At 32.4% G+C, this 20,216-nt stretch overlaps 1 protein-coding gene across 3 annotated transcripts in view; it reads left to right on the plus strand.

Annotated features, from left to right (window-relative positions):
- LOC149409379 (uncharacterized) overlaps positions 1 to 20,216 on the plus strand; it is a 110,007-nt gene that overhangs the window by 19,262 nt on the left and 70,529 nt on the right. For 2 of the 3 annotated variants that reach the window (XM_089649874.1, XM_089649876.1), the window contains exon 2: positions 15,990 to 16,284. In XM_089649874.1, coding sequence (XP_089506000.1) covers positions 15,990 to 16,284 — 295 coding nt within the window. Of the gene's footprint in view, positions 1 to 4,677; positions 4,964 to 15,989; positions 16,285 to 20,216 lie in introns of those variants that run through there. The other variant, XM_089649875.1, reaches the window with a different exon arrangement.

Genomic DNA, 20,216 nt, shown 5'->3' on the forward strand with positions numbered 1-20,216 from the left:
TTTATTTAAAATAAAAATTAAGTTTACAAATTATATTCAAATTAAATTACAATTAAATAACAATTAAATTAAAATTAAATTCAAATTAAATTACCTTTAAATTAAATTAAATTCAAATTAAATTACAATTAAATAAAATAAAATTACAATTAAATAAAATTAATTTCAAATTAAATCAAACTAAATTCAAATTATATAAAATTAAATCAAATTAAAAACATGATCACAAAACTACTAACACAAATAGATAGGCATTACTTTATAAATCAAATCTATCAATTACGTTGTTTTCGGCTGACTGTGGAGTTCGCTGCAGAGATGTCGATTTATGAAAATGGTATTTGATTTCAAAGTTTTGACGAGGAATAGTCGTAACTTCCCTCATATAAGAGCAGTTTGATATCTGGGCAGAACAAATAAATTGTCACTTCGGCGTGTACTGTTTGTTAGAGAATCACGGGTCCACTACGGTCTGTCAAATAGATAGGCAGGAATCTTCGTATTCATCAAACTGTACATGACTTCCTTCCGTTCAACATATTTAGTATATTATGCCGATAGAGATTTGTTTTTGGGGTATTATGCCGTGTTGCGCTACCTCCTTCTTTAGCCAACGTTTCAGACAGCATTGCAGTGTCCATCATCAGGGCAGATGTGTAATCTCAAATCATACTTATGCCGATAGAGGTTAGGCGAGATATGTTCATTCATAAATAATGTGCAAATATGATCCAGAGTTGACACTGATGATTAGTGATGAGCGAGAAAGTGTAATACTGAGAGGTGAGATTAGAGAGAGAGAGAGAGAGAGAGTTTCTCACGTGCTCCCCTGAGGAAATTTTCTCAAGGCAACTCTCAAGCAACCCCGTTCATTTTTAAACTGAAATCAGTTAGATTTCATTTGCCATACATTGCGACTTTTAGGTCAATAGTCATAACATTTCATTTGATGCCGTTAAGATTAGCCCATTTTTAGAAATATTGTTGTGACATAAAAATCTTCCAATTTTTGGAAAAATTCCATTTTCAATGCAGCCTATCCTTGTTCATCGAGAAACCACTAATCTGGCAGAGGCGTGCAATCTATTAATACTGAAAAGCTTTGACTACCGTAATTAATCCTATGATGTAAAAACTACTTTATTTTTGGAAATTTAATAATTATCAAGAACTTGATTAGATATACGCGCGCCACTGGATTATAGCTAAATTAAGGCGAAGCTTAATGCTAAATCAACATTTTCGATTATCAACATATTATACACCAATCCTTATAACGAATCGGTTTACATTATGAATACCAAAAAAATTGCTTTAGATAAAATTGAAGCTTTTTCGTTTCCCTTGAGGAGAATTCAAATATTTTTTTTTTACTAAACATAAAACATAAATGAAAACTACAATTTTTATTTATTTAACCAATTGAAATGTATGTACGCATAAATGAATAATAATAACTGAAAAAAAAAACAATATTATGGATAAAATTATCTATGACAGTTTCCCTCGATTAACTTTTTTGCTTTCTAATAAAATTGTTTTCAAAATAAATAAAAACCTCTTTTGCGCTTGTAATCGAGCGTTTCTAGACTCCGTTTGCCAAGCGATTTTAATGCCTATTCGGTATATTCGTGACGATATAAGGCACCAAGAATTTACAAATTTTTGGCTTGTAGCTTCCTCTTAACTTTCTTGAATCGATTTCAAGATCTCACGGATACAAATGTTTTATTCAGATGTTTTAAAATAAAAAAAAAGATATTGTTATTTAGGCCTATGAACCTTTTATGGGTATACATACTACTATATTATTTTAAATCAATTAATCCTACATTTTAGCGAAAAACTGTTCAGTTAAACTCTACTTGCCTAAGAATTTTTCATACCGATATAGGTATTAATATGTATAGGCCCTTCAGGCGGCTTTTTGATGGGCTTCGAACAATTTAGTGAAGTTCCCCGATAGTAGTTTTGCCCCTTTGTATATAAAAGAGCAATTATTAGAATGATGTATTTATTAAAAAATTTTGAATACCTACGTAATATACCTATGTTGGATAAATTCGTACAATTTAAATTGTAAGAATACACGGGTCGGTAAGCAATCCACATAAACCGAGTGCTGCAAGACCCTGCGCAAAAAAATAAGTTCGTTATAGTAAGGTAATGGTTTACAACGCAGTTCAGTGTGGAAATTTTCTGCGCAGTGTTTTACAGCATTAGGTTTATGTCGATTCTTTACCGAAATTGTGTAATTTGACAGCTATTTTTAACCAAATCGGTTTGAGAGAAAAATAAAACTTTAAGCTCGGAAAATGGAACGGGAAATTTTAATAAAAGAATTAATAATTTTTTATTTAAAAAAATCGGGAAATTGGAAATATTTGGAAATTAATTTGTCGGCAATTTTTTATGACAACATTTATCTTTTTTTGTTATTTGAAGTTTGGTTTTTATTTTTCGAAGAAAAATTTGAAAAAAATACGAAAATTTTTTACCTAAAAATTGGTCGGAAAATGGGTCGTGAATTTTTTATATGATTTGGAGTTTTGAAATTATCCATGTTAGAAAATTTTTATTTTTCTGAAAAAAAATTCTTCCGTGGAAATTGGTGTAAGTGTAATTTTTAGTATTTTTTTTGACATTTTTCATCGTGTATGCTGCATGAAAACATCAACGGTTCTTTTTGAAAATAATAGAGGACACCAGTTCTGTCTACATTGATCAAACATGTTCAGGCTTTGAAATACTAATACTATCAGATGTATGGAAATAATGATACCTATCGAGATCCTTTCTGAGAGAATTAAAAAATAATACATTGTAAATAAGCAAAATACACTTATTGGATTTCAGATTTTCACGGTCAAAGGTATTATTTTTTGTCGTGATTAAGTTTTCTGCCTTCTTCATTCAACTTTTTGGATATCGTAACAGTGTCCAATGTGTCCTTATGCATTGATGATGGATACTGTAACGCTGACTGAAACGTTGACTAAAGAAGGAAAAATATCCCAAGAACATAATCACGACAAAGCCAAATCTATATAATTAAAAAAATGTCATAGAAAAAATCAGAAATATTCTTGATTCTAGAAAATCATTTTGAGTTAACGTAGATACAAGTATTTTAAACATAATATTAAAAATATTTAAATGTAAACTTTCATGGCGTGAAGAACTACTCATTTCTATTTGTATGACCGAGGACACCAACAGCAATGTTCACGCTCACTGGTAATACTTCTTAATAGTTTATTGGACGGAACTTTTACCGCCCGAAAAATGGAATTTTTTATTGACGTATTGTTTATATGAAGGAAAGTTTCTTGTTTAAATAAAATAAAATTTCATGTATTGTTTTTCTAAAACATCATCTCCATCCGTAAAGTTATGTTGGAAGTGTCATTTGTAAACTTCAACATATCCATAACTGTGACACTTTGAAACTATTCTAGTTTCAGCTCTACCGATGGAATTTTGTAAGGTAATTTAAATATTAGATAAAAATGTGATTTCGGAGATAAAGGGCTCTAACTTCGGTAGATGATTCTATATCATGGTAGAAGTAAAAAAAAGTCTTTTCGAAATTCCAAAGTTTTAAAGTAGTTTATTTCTTAATTTATTTTGTAAATTTTATTTGGTAAAGCATTATTATAATAACTTGAAGACAGTTTGAGTTTAATTTAAATTTAATAATTCAACATTATAATGATATACAAATGGTACACAAATGTAAATAAATAATTTTAAAAACGTTCTGTTCTTAAAGCTACAGGTTTCACTTGTACTTAAAATAGACAAATTCGTAGGTATTTATATCGCGCGATACGGATTACGGAGATGCCTCAGAGGTTTGCAAAACGGCTGCTTTCCGATCACGAGGTCAAGTGTTCGATTATCACCAGACTTGGCTAAATATTTATGTTTCGATCTAGGTTTCCTCGTGTCTTCACAAAAAAAATTACCTTACCTTACTTGGTTGCTCATAAAAATGACTATTTTAGTTATTTTTTTTATACCAAACACGCTTTAGTTTATTTTCGGTAGTTAGGTACGTACCCATATCACATTATTATTACATGCGAAACCCATTCGCATAACCTTCGGCGAAAGCGTTGTCTTGACTCAGGAAGCTACTAATATAAAAAATGATTAATAGTAATTATTTATATTGCTTTACCTTTATTTAATGATTGTGATGCGACAGAAATTACCTACGTAAATAATCAAATATATTTCTTGGTCCTTATCACTGTGGAGTCCTGTGTTGTGTCTGACAACTGAGGTCACTACATGTGCGCAAAGTATATTCCAACAATTGCATTTTATTAAAAAGTCAAGAAAACACGAAATCCTCATTGTATTTGATGGTTCATGGTGAATTTGGCTAGCATCAGATTGCTGAACGCCATCTCAATGGATCTACGGACCTCGCGCTGGCGCCACCTGCGAAGTGACCGGCGGGGACAAGGTGCGGGCCTGTGTGCTCGGCGGGCCAACAGTCGGGGTTCTTCCCCGCCTACCCGGGGCCCGGAGCCGAGTCTCTCCTGTAGGTGACGGTAAAAATATCTCCGGCGGGCGGCAGCCGACCCAGTCAGCGGACGGGCTTCCTGAGAGAACCATCTCCACCTCCGCCATTCTTGTGAATGGACCATGACGGTGTACGCTCTCCTCCTAGTCGACATTGGCATCGGCTTAGTGCCCCCGAATATTACATAATAATTAAACAGAAATTGCAAATCCCGACGCGTTGTTGGAAACGCGTGTGAAACTGTTTTATGAGTGTTTTCGATATGATTTATTTTTGTACCCGAGCGTGTGTTTTCGCATTCCCAGTTGACGGATTATATCGGACTTGACGCGCACTGGGCAGGTAAACACTCGGTATGGGCGGGAACTGTTGCAAGTGTGACTCCGCCAAGAAGAGGGCTGCGGCCGCCTCGTCCACCTGTACCGACAGGTCAGTCCACCCGCACCCCACACATACCTGCTTAACTCACCCACTCCACCATCCCTCCTAAACCACCCACTGGACCACTATGGTTGACCGGTTCCTCTCCGCAGCGCAGCACAGCATATATGTATCGTATGTCGCAGAGGGGCGCGGAGCGGAACGGCTCCTGCAGGACCTGCGCCACATTGTCGCGGGGATATGCCCCACCTGCCTATCCTGCCCACTTGATATACATGACACACTCTTGTCTCGCACTACTTACTTCTCCGGGAAACACAATAGACAAACCAGGATATAACGAGATATAATATCGTCACTTCAAGTATTGTTGAAAGTTTTGATACTTTATTTACATTGTCCGAGGGAAACGCTTGTAGAGTGTCCGTTATAACTGACATGTTAGTACGTACTACCTAAATCAATCCAGACCTCTCGCAAATTTCCCATTCAACAAAATAATGGTCACATTCATCAGACGTTGTTGATAGAAGGCACAGCTTAGTTTTTGGCATCACTGATTCAAAATTGCGTAATTTAAAAAGCTACTGTATAGCTTTAGAATGACAGTCATACTTTAAAATGGAAAGACAAATGGCAGGAAGCTGTAAAACAAAACGTAAAAGTGTTTATAATTTTATCTTTGAAGAGACTTGTGATGTTATTCTCAAGGCGCGCACGCATCAAATTATTGAAGCGAAACCTACTTAACTGTATACAGTATACAGTTATTTTTTTCATTTTATTTGAAATTTATTTTAACCTTAAAAACCTCGGTGAAAAATTCGAAGATGTAAGTAAATAAATAAACAAGGATTCGATTATTTCTATATCCGACACTTTGGAACGCGATTCGAGTATTACGGTTCTGCTTACGTAACCCAATTTAATGGGTAAATAATGGATTTAGATGATCACCTATAAACTGCGGGCAGCATGCACTAAGCCAGTGCATAGGCATTCATTTCAAACGTACACAACGCGTCTTCCATCTAACAGTTCCAGTCATATATCTTCTATTTTAGTTTGGTTACTATTCCGTGTTTTTAGTTACTACTTAACCAAACCAAAAGCTCTCCTAATTCTCGATGGCAATAATCAATGCATTTTAATTGTCTTTGACTTTGTTTTTGTATCCTGTTCGTAAGTTAGGTATTCGAATTCGATACGTAGGAAGTCGGTGGAAGGGAAAGGTTACCTACATCCTAATTACGTCCGTTACTCGGTGTGTGCTCCTAATTCACCCAGAGATTGAAGCGCAGTCGACCAGCCGAGGATTGAGCCCTTGCCAGACCACTGCACCTATGTCTACATCGACCATCGACACACTTTGTGACCACTATGGTGTAATACACTCGTCAATGTTTGAATGGTGGCCAGTGCCCAGAATAGACATTTCCCGCATAGACAGGTGGTCCACATACTTTCTTTTCCTTGATTAAATCACATGTATTTTCGTCTTTATCACGACTTACTGCCCATTTTAAGTTTTTCCCTGCATTGCTAGCTTGTAAAGTATAAAGCCATCTTGCCCAGAGATTTTTATGACCCTACACATCGTTCCTTATTAATTCTCGATTTGACTATTTTCTTATGACTTCTCTATTCGACTTGCTACACACTTTAACTGGAACCCGGCATTTATGTTTTTATGATATAATATATCAGCCCTTGTTATAATACGATTTATATTTATATTAAGTCTTTTATACATTGTTGTATGTAAGTTGTTCAGGAGTACAATTATAAGTAAGTGTACAGTTCATAATATTATAATAAACTGGATAAGAACGATAAAAGTAGATACATTATCACAGTTATGTTGTAAAAAGTGGTTCAATAATTGTAACATAAATTACACAAATTACTATGAGTCTAGTTACGAAGCAAGTAACTTAGTTGTTATTTATAAAAATAAACATGAACAGTTTGTTGTTTGTCATAATATCATAACCGTCTCCGTCACATCGCTACCTAATAATATCGAATGGATTAATAAATTTGATTGACAGATTAATCTGACAGATATATAACCTAATTATGTTCGTATCCAGTCAACATGTTTTACCCAACTGTTATTTTTATTAGTATTTCAAATTGCGCGTGCACAATGCACATGGCTTCCTCTATCAGGCCAATATAATATGCAAATCAAACGTTGCTACGTTCCTACGTTCAAATAAAGGGTATTATTAATAACAATACTTATAAGTACTGCAACTTACAACAAAAAAGTTGCAGTACTTATAAGTATTATTAATAACTGCAACTTGGCTAATTTTTTTGTTGTAAGTTGCAGTACTTATAAGTATTATTAATAACAATACTTATAAGTACTACAACATAAAAAAATAATATCTTTAACTGACAGATTAAAAAAATATATATTTATCTACTCATTTTAAATTTAATTATGTGACAGATAATGCAGGATTTATAAAAATTTATAAAGATTTATAATGTTTATAGAAATAAGTAACTCATTATTATATGTAAAACATATTGTTTCCTAAATAAAATTAAAAAATAAATAAATATATATACATATATATTAAAAAACGAATTAAATAATAATAATAAAAGTGTTTATTCCGGTATGTGGGGAGGTTAGTGCAGTCCCACACATTCCATATAGAGATACAAAAAATATATGATCAAAAACAAAAAAAAGAACAACAAAAAATAAAGAATAAATTGAAAATAAAATAGAATAAAATGTTAAAATTAATAGAATAATAGAAAGTTGAAGCCTTTAGGGAGCCGTGACTATATTAGGCGCTAGTATTTTTGTCCAGTGTGCGTCAATGCTGGAGGATGGAGTGAGGCGGGCTTCCATAGTGAGGATATTTCCAGAGCTTCTTATCCTTTCCCTCATTCCTGCCACCCTGGATCTATTAAGGGCATGTATACAATATATACATACCTTTATTATATGTCTGAATGAATTTCAACTGGTCAAAATACAATAAAAATTATTTTCAGTATTATCCGTGTTTTGGAAATTTTACCTTCATTAAAAGTTTGTTAACTAAAAGTAATTGTAGATAGGTACCTACTGTATCTATAACGCATTAGCGTAATCAATTATAGGCTTGTAGTAAACAGATATAGTCTAACGTTCGAAAAGTATGTACTTAAATAAAGAAATGGAAAAAAAACGACTCCATTTCCTAAAAATTACATTTGTCAGATATAAAAAGAAATGTTTTCAATTTCTAGTGCTTTCGCTGCATAGCACGGTACATCAAATAATGCTGGATGAATTTTGGTTTTCTTAATTTCATAATACTTGATAATTACTTCAACATACTAATTCGTAGATTCCTACCGTAGAATATGAGCATCTGTGCTAGTTTATCTAGTTTAATATCTAGTTTATCCAAGGTATGTATATTATTTCATAAAGACATAATAATGACATACTCCTAGACACACTAATCCGTAAATTCCTACCGAAGAATGTGAGCATCTGTGCTAAATATCTAGTTTGTAAAAGGTTTTTATAAAAAATTTTATAAAAAAATAATAATGGCATACTCCTTGACGTACTAATCTATAGATTCATACCGTAGAATGTGAGCATCTGTGCTAAATATCTAGTTTATCCAAGGTATGTATATTATTTTATAAAAAAAACATACAAATGACATACTAATCCGTAAATTCCTACAGTAGAATGTGAGCATCTGTGCTAAATATCTAGTTTATAAAAGGTATATATATTATATTATAAAAAAATAATAATGGCATACTCCTGGACATACTACTCCATAGATTCATACCGTAGAATGTGAACATCTGTGCTAAATATCTAATTTATAAAAGGTATATATATATTATTTTATAAAAAATAATAATGTCATACTCCTGGACGTACTAATTCATGGATTCATACCGTAGAATGAGAGCATCTGTAATAAATATCTAGTTTATCCAGAATATGCATATTATTTTGGTACAACATGCATAAATTATTTTGTAGCCGTTGTAAAAAAAAGCGAGAATAAAATTAAAGAACATCATATTTAAAGTGGCTTAAAAAGAGATAAAAGTTATATTTTGTTAATAAGGATATTAAAAAATTAGATTTATGTGTGATGTATTCGTCTATAATACACTTACAATAAGCGGAAAATATCTAGTCTTAGATAGCAGACGAATTGACGAATGCGACGTCTAGGTGGTTATTTGTTCATTCAGCTACTACTTCTGTGAAAATTGAATGTTGAAATTCTTTCTTGAACAAATTACCAATTTCATTGGCCTGTCTGGGGCCTAGGAGTCAAACAGTATTATTAGTATTTTGTTTTAAATCGATGTAAATCAAAAGAACACTAATAAGATTTATGTTGTTGGTGCTGAACATCTGTTCATTACCTACCTGTAGCAATGTCTAATTGCGCTGAATCGTATACTCAAGTAAATTAAACGTGGAATACGGGCAACCCAAAAAGTCGGTTTTATAAGAAATAAAAAATGGGATAAATATGCCAGCGCTTTGGAGAATATTATTTTATTTATAACAGTGGTTAAAAAAACTTTGTCTAGTGGGATTCTGCTCTGCAGTTTGGCCTTTATTATTTGTAACGATGATCGAATTCATTGCATCAAAAGAATTTTCCAGAAACGTAGGCCAAACACCAGTTTTTTTTCGGCGCGCGATATAAATAAAGTGATGGGATTGGCCCGCGGTGACGGCGCTACCAAACTACCGTTCTAAGGAAAACAGCTGAAGAATTGACCGAAATACGAATACAATAATTTTCTTACTGCAATCTGACAATATGACGGGAAATAGACATGTTGATAGTTAGACGGAATCTAAAATGTTTTTGTTATTCTAAACGATGCTTCAGACGCTTCAGCGTATTCGATAACCATTTTATGACCGTTTGCTTTTCGACCCAAGGAATCAATCTGAAAACTAAATAATGAAATAGTTAAAATTTCAGCAGGATCCCACCAGTATTTTAAAAATACGTAATCTTATGTTCCTAGATGAAATGAAATGGCCCCTGTAGCAGCGGGTGGCGATGTTACGAAACTTTGCTGTGCACTCGAGCTATATCTATCTATACTAGCTTTACTAGATAGAGATAGAGAAACAATAGCGCGTTTTGCTTTTACGTCCAACAAATGGCGCTGTTTTTAAAAATCATGTTTTTACCTGTCACCTGTCACACATGACATTTATTTAATTTAGGTATATGAAAACACACGCGTATTCGAATGCAACGCTGCATGCTGTGTCAAAATTTCAAAGCAATTGGTGTAGAACTTTCGGATATTTAATATTTGGAACCAACGAACATTTATATTTTTATTTGTATGAATTTTGTGTAGCAAATATATCCTTTATTCAGTGCTGTGATTCTACTTTCCAGGATAAAATATTAATTGAAACATAAAAAAAACTGAGAAATATTGCAACATGCATAGAAATTTTGAATTACTCATCACTAAACAGTCTAAACACCCATAGCCTTACTAAAAACACGGTGAAAAAATTATTCAATCGATAAACGACCGTATATGTGAAAACCTTACCAATTGAAACGTAAAATAGAAACTGACATAAAATAGTTCATGGAAAGATAGATAAGATATATACATTGCTTAGCCAGTCAAAGGCGGTGGTTTATCTGCTGTAAAAACTTAATTTGAAATGATAATAATTTCTCATGGAATTTCATAATTAATTCTAGGGTATTTTAAATGTTCCATATAATATACCATTTTAAAAACGTCGAAAAACTTCAGAGAAATAAAAATTCCAAAAACATATTCATTTTATTTAAGGAATTTGAAGAAAAGTGTCAGTTCACTTTTTATCTCGTTCATACAATTAAATTTTATTACAATAATTCCCGGAGGAATACAAACAAAATCAGACATTTTTCATTCATTTTAGCGCAATATAAACGTAGATGTCTTAAAATTTGAATTTACATTCATATGCATAAGGCAATTATGTTATTGAAAGACATCGCTATCGTGAATTTCTTATAAAATTCAAGCGGTAACAGTCAATCAAAAAATAATATGTCTGTAATAACCTAGCTCTTTAATATAACATAAAACTAAATAACACAAATGATAATAAATATATTATTATTGTAGAAAGCAATCACTTTGTGGTTTGACATATTTAATAAAATAAAATACTTTTTGTTTTAAAACCACGAGTTTTTAATAATTTTTAGAACCGACCGGTTTCGATTTACTCAAGCATCTTCAGGGTACAAATTATTACTGTTAATTTAAGTTAAGTAATAATTTGTACCCTGAAGATGCTTGAGTAAAGCGAAACCGGTCGGTTCTAAAAATTATCAAAAACTCATGGTTTTAAAACAAAAAGTATTTTATTTTATTTTAATAAATATATTAAATTATACTAATGATCAATTCACTATTATCATTAGAATTGAAATTGTCGACAAGAACCTGCTTTGAATCACTCGTCTCAAATCACAAATCAAAGTTTTCATATTGAAAATGCGCCAGTCTGCCAAAATGCAAAGTTGCAATTTTTTTTTTTACTAGTAATAATTTGAAATAGAAATTGTACAGTATTTGTACAGTGTATAACAAAAACACCGTTTAACGATTGTGAAGTTATTTTTTATTAATGAGGATGTTAGATAAATATGTGTTTGAGACTTATGCTAATATTATCCTGTATGGAAATTGATTGGAGGAATTTCACACTTTTCATCATTCATGTTCCTTTTTAATATGGAGGTTTAAATCCCTAATCTTTTATGAACGTGCATAATCATTGCGAATGAAGCTCAACCAGTTTTGTGAGTGGCCAAGAATTCGTCTCTGCTCATTACGCGACGCTTAGAGAAAACGGGTCAAAGCTGTGACATTTACCCAGACGCGTGAAGAAAATGGAAAAAAACGCGACCTTGGCACTCAGAGTATATTTTGGTTACTCGCAGAGTACTGAAAGCGGGCGGGAAATTCTTTGTTGTCATTGATTACAGAGCTCTACCATGTCAGCAGCCATAACCGAACGCACCAGGACAAACGGCGTACATTTTTCAAAGTATACTCAGCGGTAAATGCGAATGGTTATAAGCGGTACTGACTCACTACTAGTTCTAGTGTAGGGATATTATTCTGCCAAATGCCATACAACTAGCTCATAGCCCCTTAGCTTTTAGTCCAAAGACAAGGATCGGTTGATTCGCTCTAGACAAAATTAGATCTCAATCAATCAAATAAACTTTAATCGCCAATTAGGCGAAATCAGGTTCTACGTATTTATAATTATAATAGTTCTCTGATGATAATAAAGCTTTCAAAAACAACTCAAATTTTACTTTTATATTTTGCTTGAGGCTGTTGTGTTTTGATTTTCATTCCACATGACACTCAACATCACAACATCCAGATTTAATGTCAAATGAAAGAAACAATGTCAAGCTTTGAAAAAAACATTACGCCTTCATCACAAATAACTTAAAATGGTTTATTTTACATTTAAAAAAAAATAAAACACAACGTCATTTTAATTTGGTAACTTAGTACTTGAGGTACTTATATTTTTTAATGAATGGGGGATAGGTTATAGGTCGATGGCTATATCTTAATATAAAAAAATCACGTGTCACTGTGTTCGTACAAGCTAATTTCCAAAACCACCCAACCGATTTCAATGAAATTTTGTGAATGTTGGTTGATTTCAACTTGAAATATAGGATAGTATTGAACCCAAAAAGAATTGGAATGGAATTTTTTTTTAAACGATTTTTTTTCAGCCATATCGACTGAACTCGAAAGTAGTCAACCGACATCGCTGAAAATTTCTAAGCTTTTTTTCATAAGTACGAGGATATTTAGAGATATTTTAATGGTGGAATAAGTCGGGGATGTCCAAAGAATACTTAAGGCGATGCCATACGTAGTAATGCAAAATCATGTGTTTTTGGTTTGAAAATTTGGTCCCCTAGAAATGTTTCAGATGCTTTAATTAAATACTGCGAGTAGAATACATCTTGGCCTTTGAAACAATCGAGTGTTTTTTAGATAAGTCTTTTTATAAGCCCAGAAAAAAATAATGTAAAGGCCTATGAAAACTCCTTTACAGTTCAAAATCTCCTACTTACGAACCCATTTTCGGTTATGATTTCATTGAATAATGTGGCAAATTAAGTTATTTATAAAATGATCGAAAAAAAATTAATATTTACGCCTGAACATCCACAAAATAAAATAAAAGGCACTTTTTGGTCATGTTTTTTTCTTGCATAAATCAAAACAGGCGGATGGTGTTAAGCGGGAATTTAAACCTTATGGCCATCTACGTAAGGGTTGTTATTGATAGCGGCTCAATTTAAAATATTACACGACGTAGTACATCGCCTTAACGCAATATCTTTGCGCCATAAAGAGATACGGAGTAGAAAGTCGATGTAATGTAGTTTTTTAACAGTAACATTGTGGTATACATTGTGGTGAACCTAACCTTGTGATGAATGATTTGAAGAAGTTGGTGGCGCCTGAGAAAGACATTAGTAGAAGCGAAGCATTGCGGAGGATTCATAGTTCTAGTTATTATATAAAAAAATAACGTCTCCCAAACATTATATTTTTCATGGCAGGTAACAAGAGCCACTCACAAATAATTAAAATATAGTTAGTTAACAATCTTTAAAAAAGTTAACTCCACATCATTAACTCTATGTCAGGGCCTATGTCGTCTTTGGGGATGCCATATGGAGGGTCTTTTTGAGGAGAGGAAGGAGTGAACATGGGTCTCGAGGAGACTCATGTTATGTGAGGGAGGAAACGCAGAGGCCGACAAATCGTTAAACAGCGGAGCTGTCAAACTATGCAGACTGGTGCCGAAGGGCTCAAAGACTCTAGTCCTCGGAACAATTTCCTTTGAAATACCGTGGAACAAGGCAGCATTCCTACCGGACATCTAAAGATTACAATCCCCTCGTTTCAACTATTCAACGTAATTTGTACAGGTTCAACAGTTGTGTGTATCAATTATATCTGCAGTCAGATAAAAAATAAAAGATGGATTAAAGAAAAAGAGACAATATTTAATATAGATAAAAATCTGAAATGGAAAGACCAAATATGTCAAGTTGTAAAAAAGATTAGAAAACTAATATATATATTCTTAAGAATCAGAAATTTTTTGTCGATAAAAAACTATATTTAATATTCTATGCTTTGGATCAATCAACTTTACAATATGCTATCATTAGTTGGGGATCCGCATATAAATCTAACCTCCTTCCAATAGAAATCTTGCAGAGAATAATTATTAAAATCACATTAAAAAACCTTCGGACTACCCAACAGACCGCTTATTCAAAGAATTTCAAGTACCTCATTTTAAAGATCTGTACATTAAAAATTCATTAATTCACATTATAAAAGAAAAATAAAAGTACCAATTTCTAACTGAAAACCGTACTCGACTTAAACACATTTTTTCCATGACCAAAATTAAACACTTCCTTTGCAAATTACTATACATACCAAGGAAGAAGCTTTTTCAATCAACTCCCTGAGGAAATCAGAATCATAAACAACAAAAGCCAAGCTTTGAGCATTTTGAAAAACAATTTTAAAGATAAATTATCAAAAAAATGAATAATAAATATTCTACTTAAGAAGCAACTTCTTCTCCAAATATAGTAAACAGAATACAAATAATAATAATAATAGTGGTCTTTATTCCAGAAACTAATTACATCATGTTTTTATTTATATATTATAGCTACTAGTAGTACATTTTACTTACAGTATATTTATTTTCCTACTTCTCCTGATTCTATATGTATATCTACAATAATATAATGATATCTCCTCTTCCAACCACAAGCTAATGCTTCTCTGAAAGAGTAGTATTGCATATTTTCATTGTAAATTGTAAACCTTATTACTTGTATGTACTTTTTCCTTTAATAAATAATAATTAAACATATATAACACAATACCATTAAAATGGACACTTCATTACATACAAACGTACTTCATCATCATATTTGCTGATTTTTATTTTTTTTATTTTTTATTCTTTTTTATTTTACATTATTCCATCCAAATTTGTTTTATTTTATTTATATTTATTATTTCGATAATATTTTCATTAAATTATAAATTGGGGGGCTCAGCATGAGTAAAACACCCAATGAGGCCCACATTATCAGATAATGTTTTACAAAATGAAAAGTTAGTATATCAAATATATTTTTTTATTAAAAGTATCTGAGGGCCCAGAAAAATTAACCCACTTCTCTACATCATTTTTGGTAGCAATCACGTACGCGTTTCTCTGAAATTAGTTGACATTACAGCCGTTAAGGCGAAGCTTAATGATAAATCACCATTTTCATTAATCTGTATTACGAATTGGTGTATATTATAAATACCAAAAATATGCTTTAGATAAATTGAAGGTTTTCCTATCGTTTCCCGTGAGTAGAAAACAAATAAAAAAATAAATTACTCTTTAAAAATATATAAATATAAACTATCAAAAAATATATTTTTTTAATAGAAATGTATGAACGCGTAATGGAAATAACTTTTTAAAAATACAATATTATTTCTAAGTTTATCTGTAACAGTTTACCTTGATTAACTTTTTTGCTTTCTTATAAAATTAGTAACAAAATAAATATAAACCACTTTAACCACCAGCGGTTCAAATTCTCCGAAACAACCCGTCCTAAATGATTTTTTTCAATTTATAAAGGTGTTTCAGGCTAATAATTATTGCTCAATAATAATATGTTATTCTTTGTGCTATGCTTAAAAAACTTAAAAGGCTGTGGGTTCAATTCCCGTCGGCGGCATGTATTTTTCTCGATGACAATTTTTTGGTATAGTATTTGCGATATTATTTTTCTAGTCATAGTTCCAATGTTTTTTTTTTAATTGATGTTTTCACATATTTGTTGGATTTTCATCGACAGCAAAATTACAGCTCATAGGCTTCGTTAAAAGGTTGAACAAAGTTAGAACTGTTTTCCGGCAATAAACTGATCACTAACTTTATTTTCAGGAGCCGCGCTGGCGGCGTGCTCGACAGCCGCTGGACTAGCACGAGCGAGGGGGCACGTGCCTCGCTGCACGCCGAGAGCGCCACGCTCGCCGATTCGGGCGAGTATGTGCTGGGCGTGGGCGCGTCACCCCGCAAGCGGGTGCGCCTCGAGGTGCACGCGCGCGGGGTGGAAGCGGCCGCGGGCACCGATCTGGGTGGCGAACCCTTGTTCTTAAGGCGCCTCACCGACCTTGCTGTCAAGGTCGGCGCCAGGACACGCCTCATCGTTGAGATACAGAGCGAAACCGAACTACAGGTCAGTTTGCCGTACACCTTGATTGATATCGTCAGCCATTTTGTTTTTGATCTGACACTGAGAGATCTTCTTAAACCCCTCTTTCCTTTATTTTCATTCCTTGGGTTGCTTGTGAGTAAACAATGTGAACACCGATGTGACATGAATACCTATTGGTTACATCACATTGTCGTGGATAAGCGGGAAAAATATGAAGAAATACACATTGTAAACAATAATAGAACAAAGAAGTGGCAATCCACACTTTGTGTACACACGTTGGTGATAATTAATTAATAATTAATAATAACAATTTAAAAATATTTAATTATTAAATTCATTTCCCAATTTATTTCAGAAAGAAGAATATCAAATATATTATAATCTAACTATAGAAACTAAATAGCTCTGTTTATCGTACCAAAGTTTTGTAATTTTCCTAGCGTTATATTTTTCCATCTTGCATGTTGGAGTATCTAGTTTCCACTTTATTTCGTTTTGACATTGTTTTGTTTAAGTGGTTGTGTTTTATTTTGTCTTCTATTTTCTTTTTGATTTTGTTTTTTGATTTTTATTATTATGTATTTTTTTGTATTTATTTAGATGATCTTTGTAAAAAATAAGAAAATAACATGTAAAAGCCCAGCCGGGCGTGAATTTATAAATAAATAAATAAAAGAATTTATTATAAATAAAAGAATTTATTATAAATAATATTGTTCGAATGAAAAAACACACTTTCTATTACACCACTTTTATTGAAATAATAAATGAGAGCAACCAGATTTCGCTTATCTCAAGCTTCATCGGGGCTTATATTATATTAACTGAGATAAGTGAGACCTGGTTGGCTGTCATTTATTAATTCAATAAAAGTGGTGTATTACAAAGTGTGTTTTTTTTTTCATTTCATATATAATGTCACATCCCAAAGTATTTGCTTCCTTCTTAAAAAGGGTGTAACATTATTTTTTGTTTTTTTTTTTTGTTTTATGCTTATTTTGCCATACAATGCGATTTTTTTAGAAATAACTTATGGCGGCGAGTCACTGGATTTAAATCAATAAATGGACAAAACTTTGGCACATTCCTAACACAAGTTTTGTAGGCAATCTTTTCAATGTAGACAATGGTAAGGCCGGAATATTATCACATAGATTACGCCGAATAAACAATAGATTACTGACTCTATCTTCATTTACTTTTTTACAAATAAGAAAAACTACTGACTACTGATATTTTTTATTGATGAAAATTATTTATTTTTTCAATATAATTTGATAATTTTCTTCTGTTTCTCAAGAGTAGTTATAACAATTACTGTAGAATTAGTGTAGCTGGAAATATTTACATTAAAAAAAATCCCCAGGATCGTTGATTTTGAAAAGAAGAAATTTTATCCTTCTAATGTTGGTAAACCTGAAAAATTACGCCATCTACCAGCGACTGCGAAACATTTAATCAAGTGATATTCACTTAACCAATAAAGAATTACTAATAAATTAAAACATTTAAGTACCTTATAAGTAAGTAAGTTTAGTAAGTAAGTAACTACTTATACTTACTTTATCGATTGTCCTATTTGATTTATACAAATAAACTCATTTATATAAATAAACTCTGTAACCTTCCCATAGCCGGAAAATTAATATCTTTTGCAGATGACACTGTGCTTATATCTACACGAAAACTGGAAAAGAGCATTAAACTTAGCTCAAAACCTTAACTCTCAAAGATGATAATCTCCTTACCCTTAATGCTGGAAAAACAAAATTCTTAACCTTCAGTCTGTCAGCTGCATACACGTCATTTTTTTATTTATTTTTTATTTATTTATTTATTTATCAAAAGAAAGTACATATTACATATTGGATGCTTTGCCTGTCCAACTAGAAAAGTTTCCCGTTCTAGGACAGACAAATTGACATGTTTAGTTCATATTATTACTGAAATGTACATAATTACATAACAAAAACCAAAAAAAAGTTTCATTTTTCTCTGAAATTAAGTTGTGTAATAAAGAAAATGTATATAATAAATATAAGTACACATACATTGTTTTGTGAGAAGTAGAAAAAATTAATCTGGTAGCATATATTATAATCGGATTTACCGAATTAACCTGGTAACATAAAATATTAAAATTTACAGAGTATGAGGTAAGCGTTGTAACTAGAATGCGTAATAAATTATGTGCATGATTGTTTTCACTGAATTAAAACATGAATTCAGAACAAATTATATTATACGGCAATACGAATATATACCGCGCTCATTTCTTGAACTACTGCTAAAATGTAAAAACAATAACTATATATATAGATAGAAATATAAACTATGAAACATAAACTATGAATATAAATACATAGTACCTGATTTAGTGCTACTTTGGTGAAATTGGTGCATTACTTCGTACGTCATATTGTGTTATGTATTAATTATAAATCATTACCGTAGTAGGTACCAAGTTTCACACAGAGTTAGTGTGCGACGTACAAATGTGATACGCTTTACAGTAGTGATGTACCTAATGAGCAGACAGGCTTCAGGGGCGCATAACCATAAATCTTAGGTTGAAAAACATCAGAAGTTTGGTGATTTTGTTTAACAGTTGATTTGGTGATTTTGTTTAACAGTTATACAGCATACGTTCACTTTCGACTCTCCCTAAGTTTAGAATCCAATCATTGACTAATTTACGCAGGACGCTTCCACTTTTCAATTTCCAAGAACCGGGTATAAGGTTGAACATTTTTGGACCTAGGTAAGAATATTGTCTTTGAGCAAGGGATGTCATAGTAGCAAGTGGAACTATTGGATTCCTCCCTGCATGTCGGGTGTTGTGATAATGTTCTACGGAGGGGAAGAGGTGACGATATTTTTGTGTGTATAATATAACTTTTCTTATAAATAGTTGCCTCACATCCAGAACTCCTATCTCTTTGAATAAATCATTACTGGGGTATCTAAATGGTTTTTTAAGTATGACCCTTAGTAGTGATTTCTGTGCTTTGGCTAAGGGGTCCAGAATTGATTTGGTACATCCTCCCCATCCTAAAGATGCATATTCAAGTAAAGAGTTGCACATGGCATAGTACATTAGTTTTAGATCTTTTGCGCATAGAATATTTCTAATCGCCATGAAAAGATGCGTGAGTTTTCTGACCTTTGTGGAGATTGAATAGATGTGTTCATTCCATCTCAGATTCTTGTCTACAATAATTCCTAGATATTTTATGCTATCTACATACTCTAAGGTATTGCAATTGCAAGTGTTTGGGTCATTGCAATGGTGTATAATAATTCTTTGAGTTTCTCTTGGTTGTCCCGCTTGAGTTGCACTGAAGCAAATGAATTTAGTTTTGTCAGTATTGAGAGTGAGAAGATTATTATCTAGCCATTGTTTTACCTTGTTAATACCAATTTCTGCATTACTATGAACTTCATTCCAATTTTTGCCTTCAAATAATAATACTGTGTCATCGGCAAAGGTGATAATATGATCGGCAAATGAACTGTTACATAATTCATTTATATAGATATTGAATAAAAGTGGTCCTAGAGTGCTTCCTTGAGGTACACCAAAGTTTATATCAGCCGGATCGCTTAGAGTATCGTTAATATTCACTCTTTGGCTCCTATTTTCTATATAACTACCTAACCACTTAAGTAGCTGACCCTGAATGCCGATGCGCTGTAGTTTTTTCAAGAGAATTTTGTGTGAGATAGTATCGAACGCTTTGGCTAGATCCAAGAAGAGCGCAATGCATTTTCTTCCTCTATCTATATTGTTGGAGATGATTTTCGTCAGGTTTGTAATGGCATTTTCAGTGCTCAATCCTGGTCTGAAGCCATACTGTCTATTGGAAAGGATATTGTTTTTTTCAAGGTAATGACTTAGACGATTCTTTACAATTTTCTCAATAATTTTCGAGATTGAATTGAGCAAAGAA

The sequence above is a fragment of the Hesperophylax consimilis genome, chromosome 31, assembly GCF_061612785.1.
Source record: "Hesperophylax consimilis isolate HC1 chromosome 31, BYU_Hcon_1.0, whole genome shotgun sequence".
Taxonomy (NCBI): Eukaryota; Metazoa; Arthropoda; class Insecta; order Trichoptera; family Limnephilidae; genus Hesperophylax; species Hesperophylax consimilis.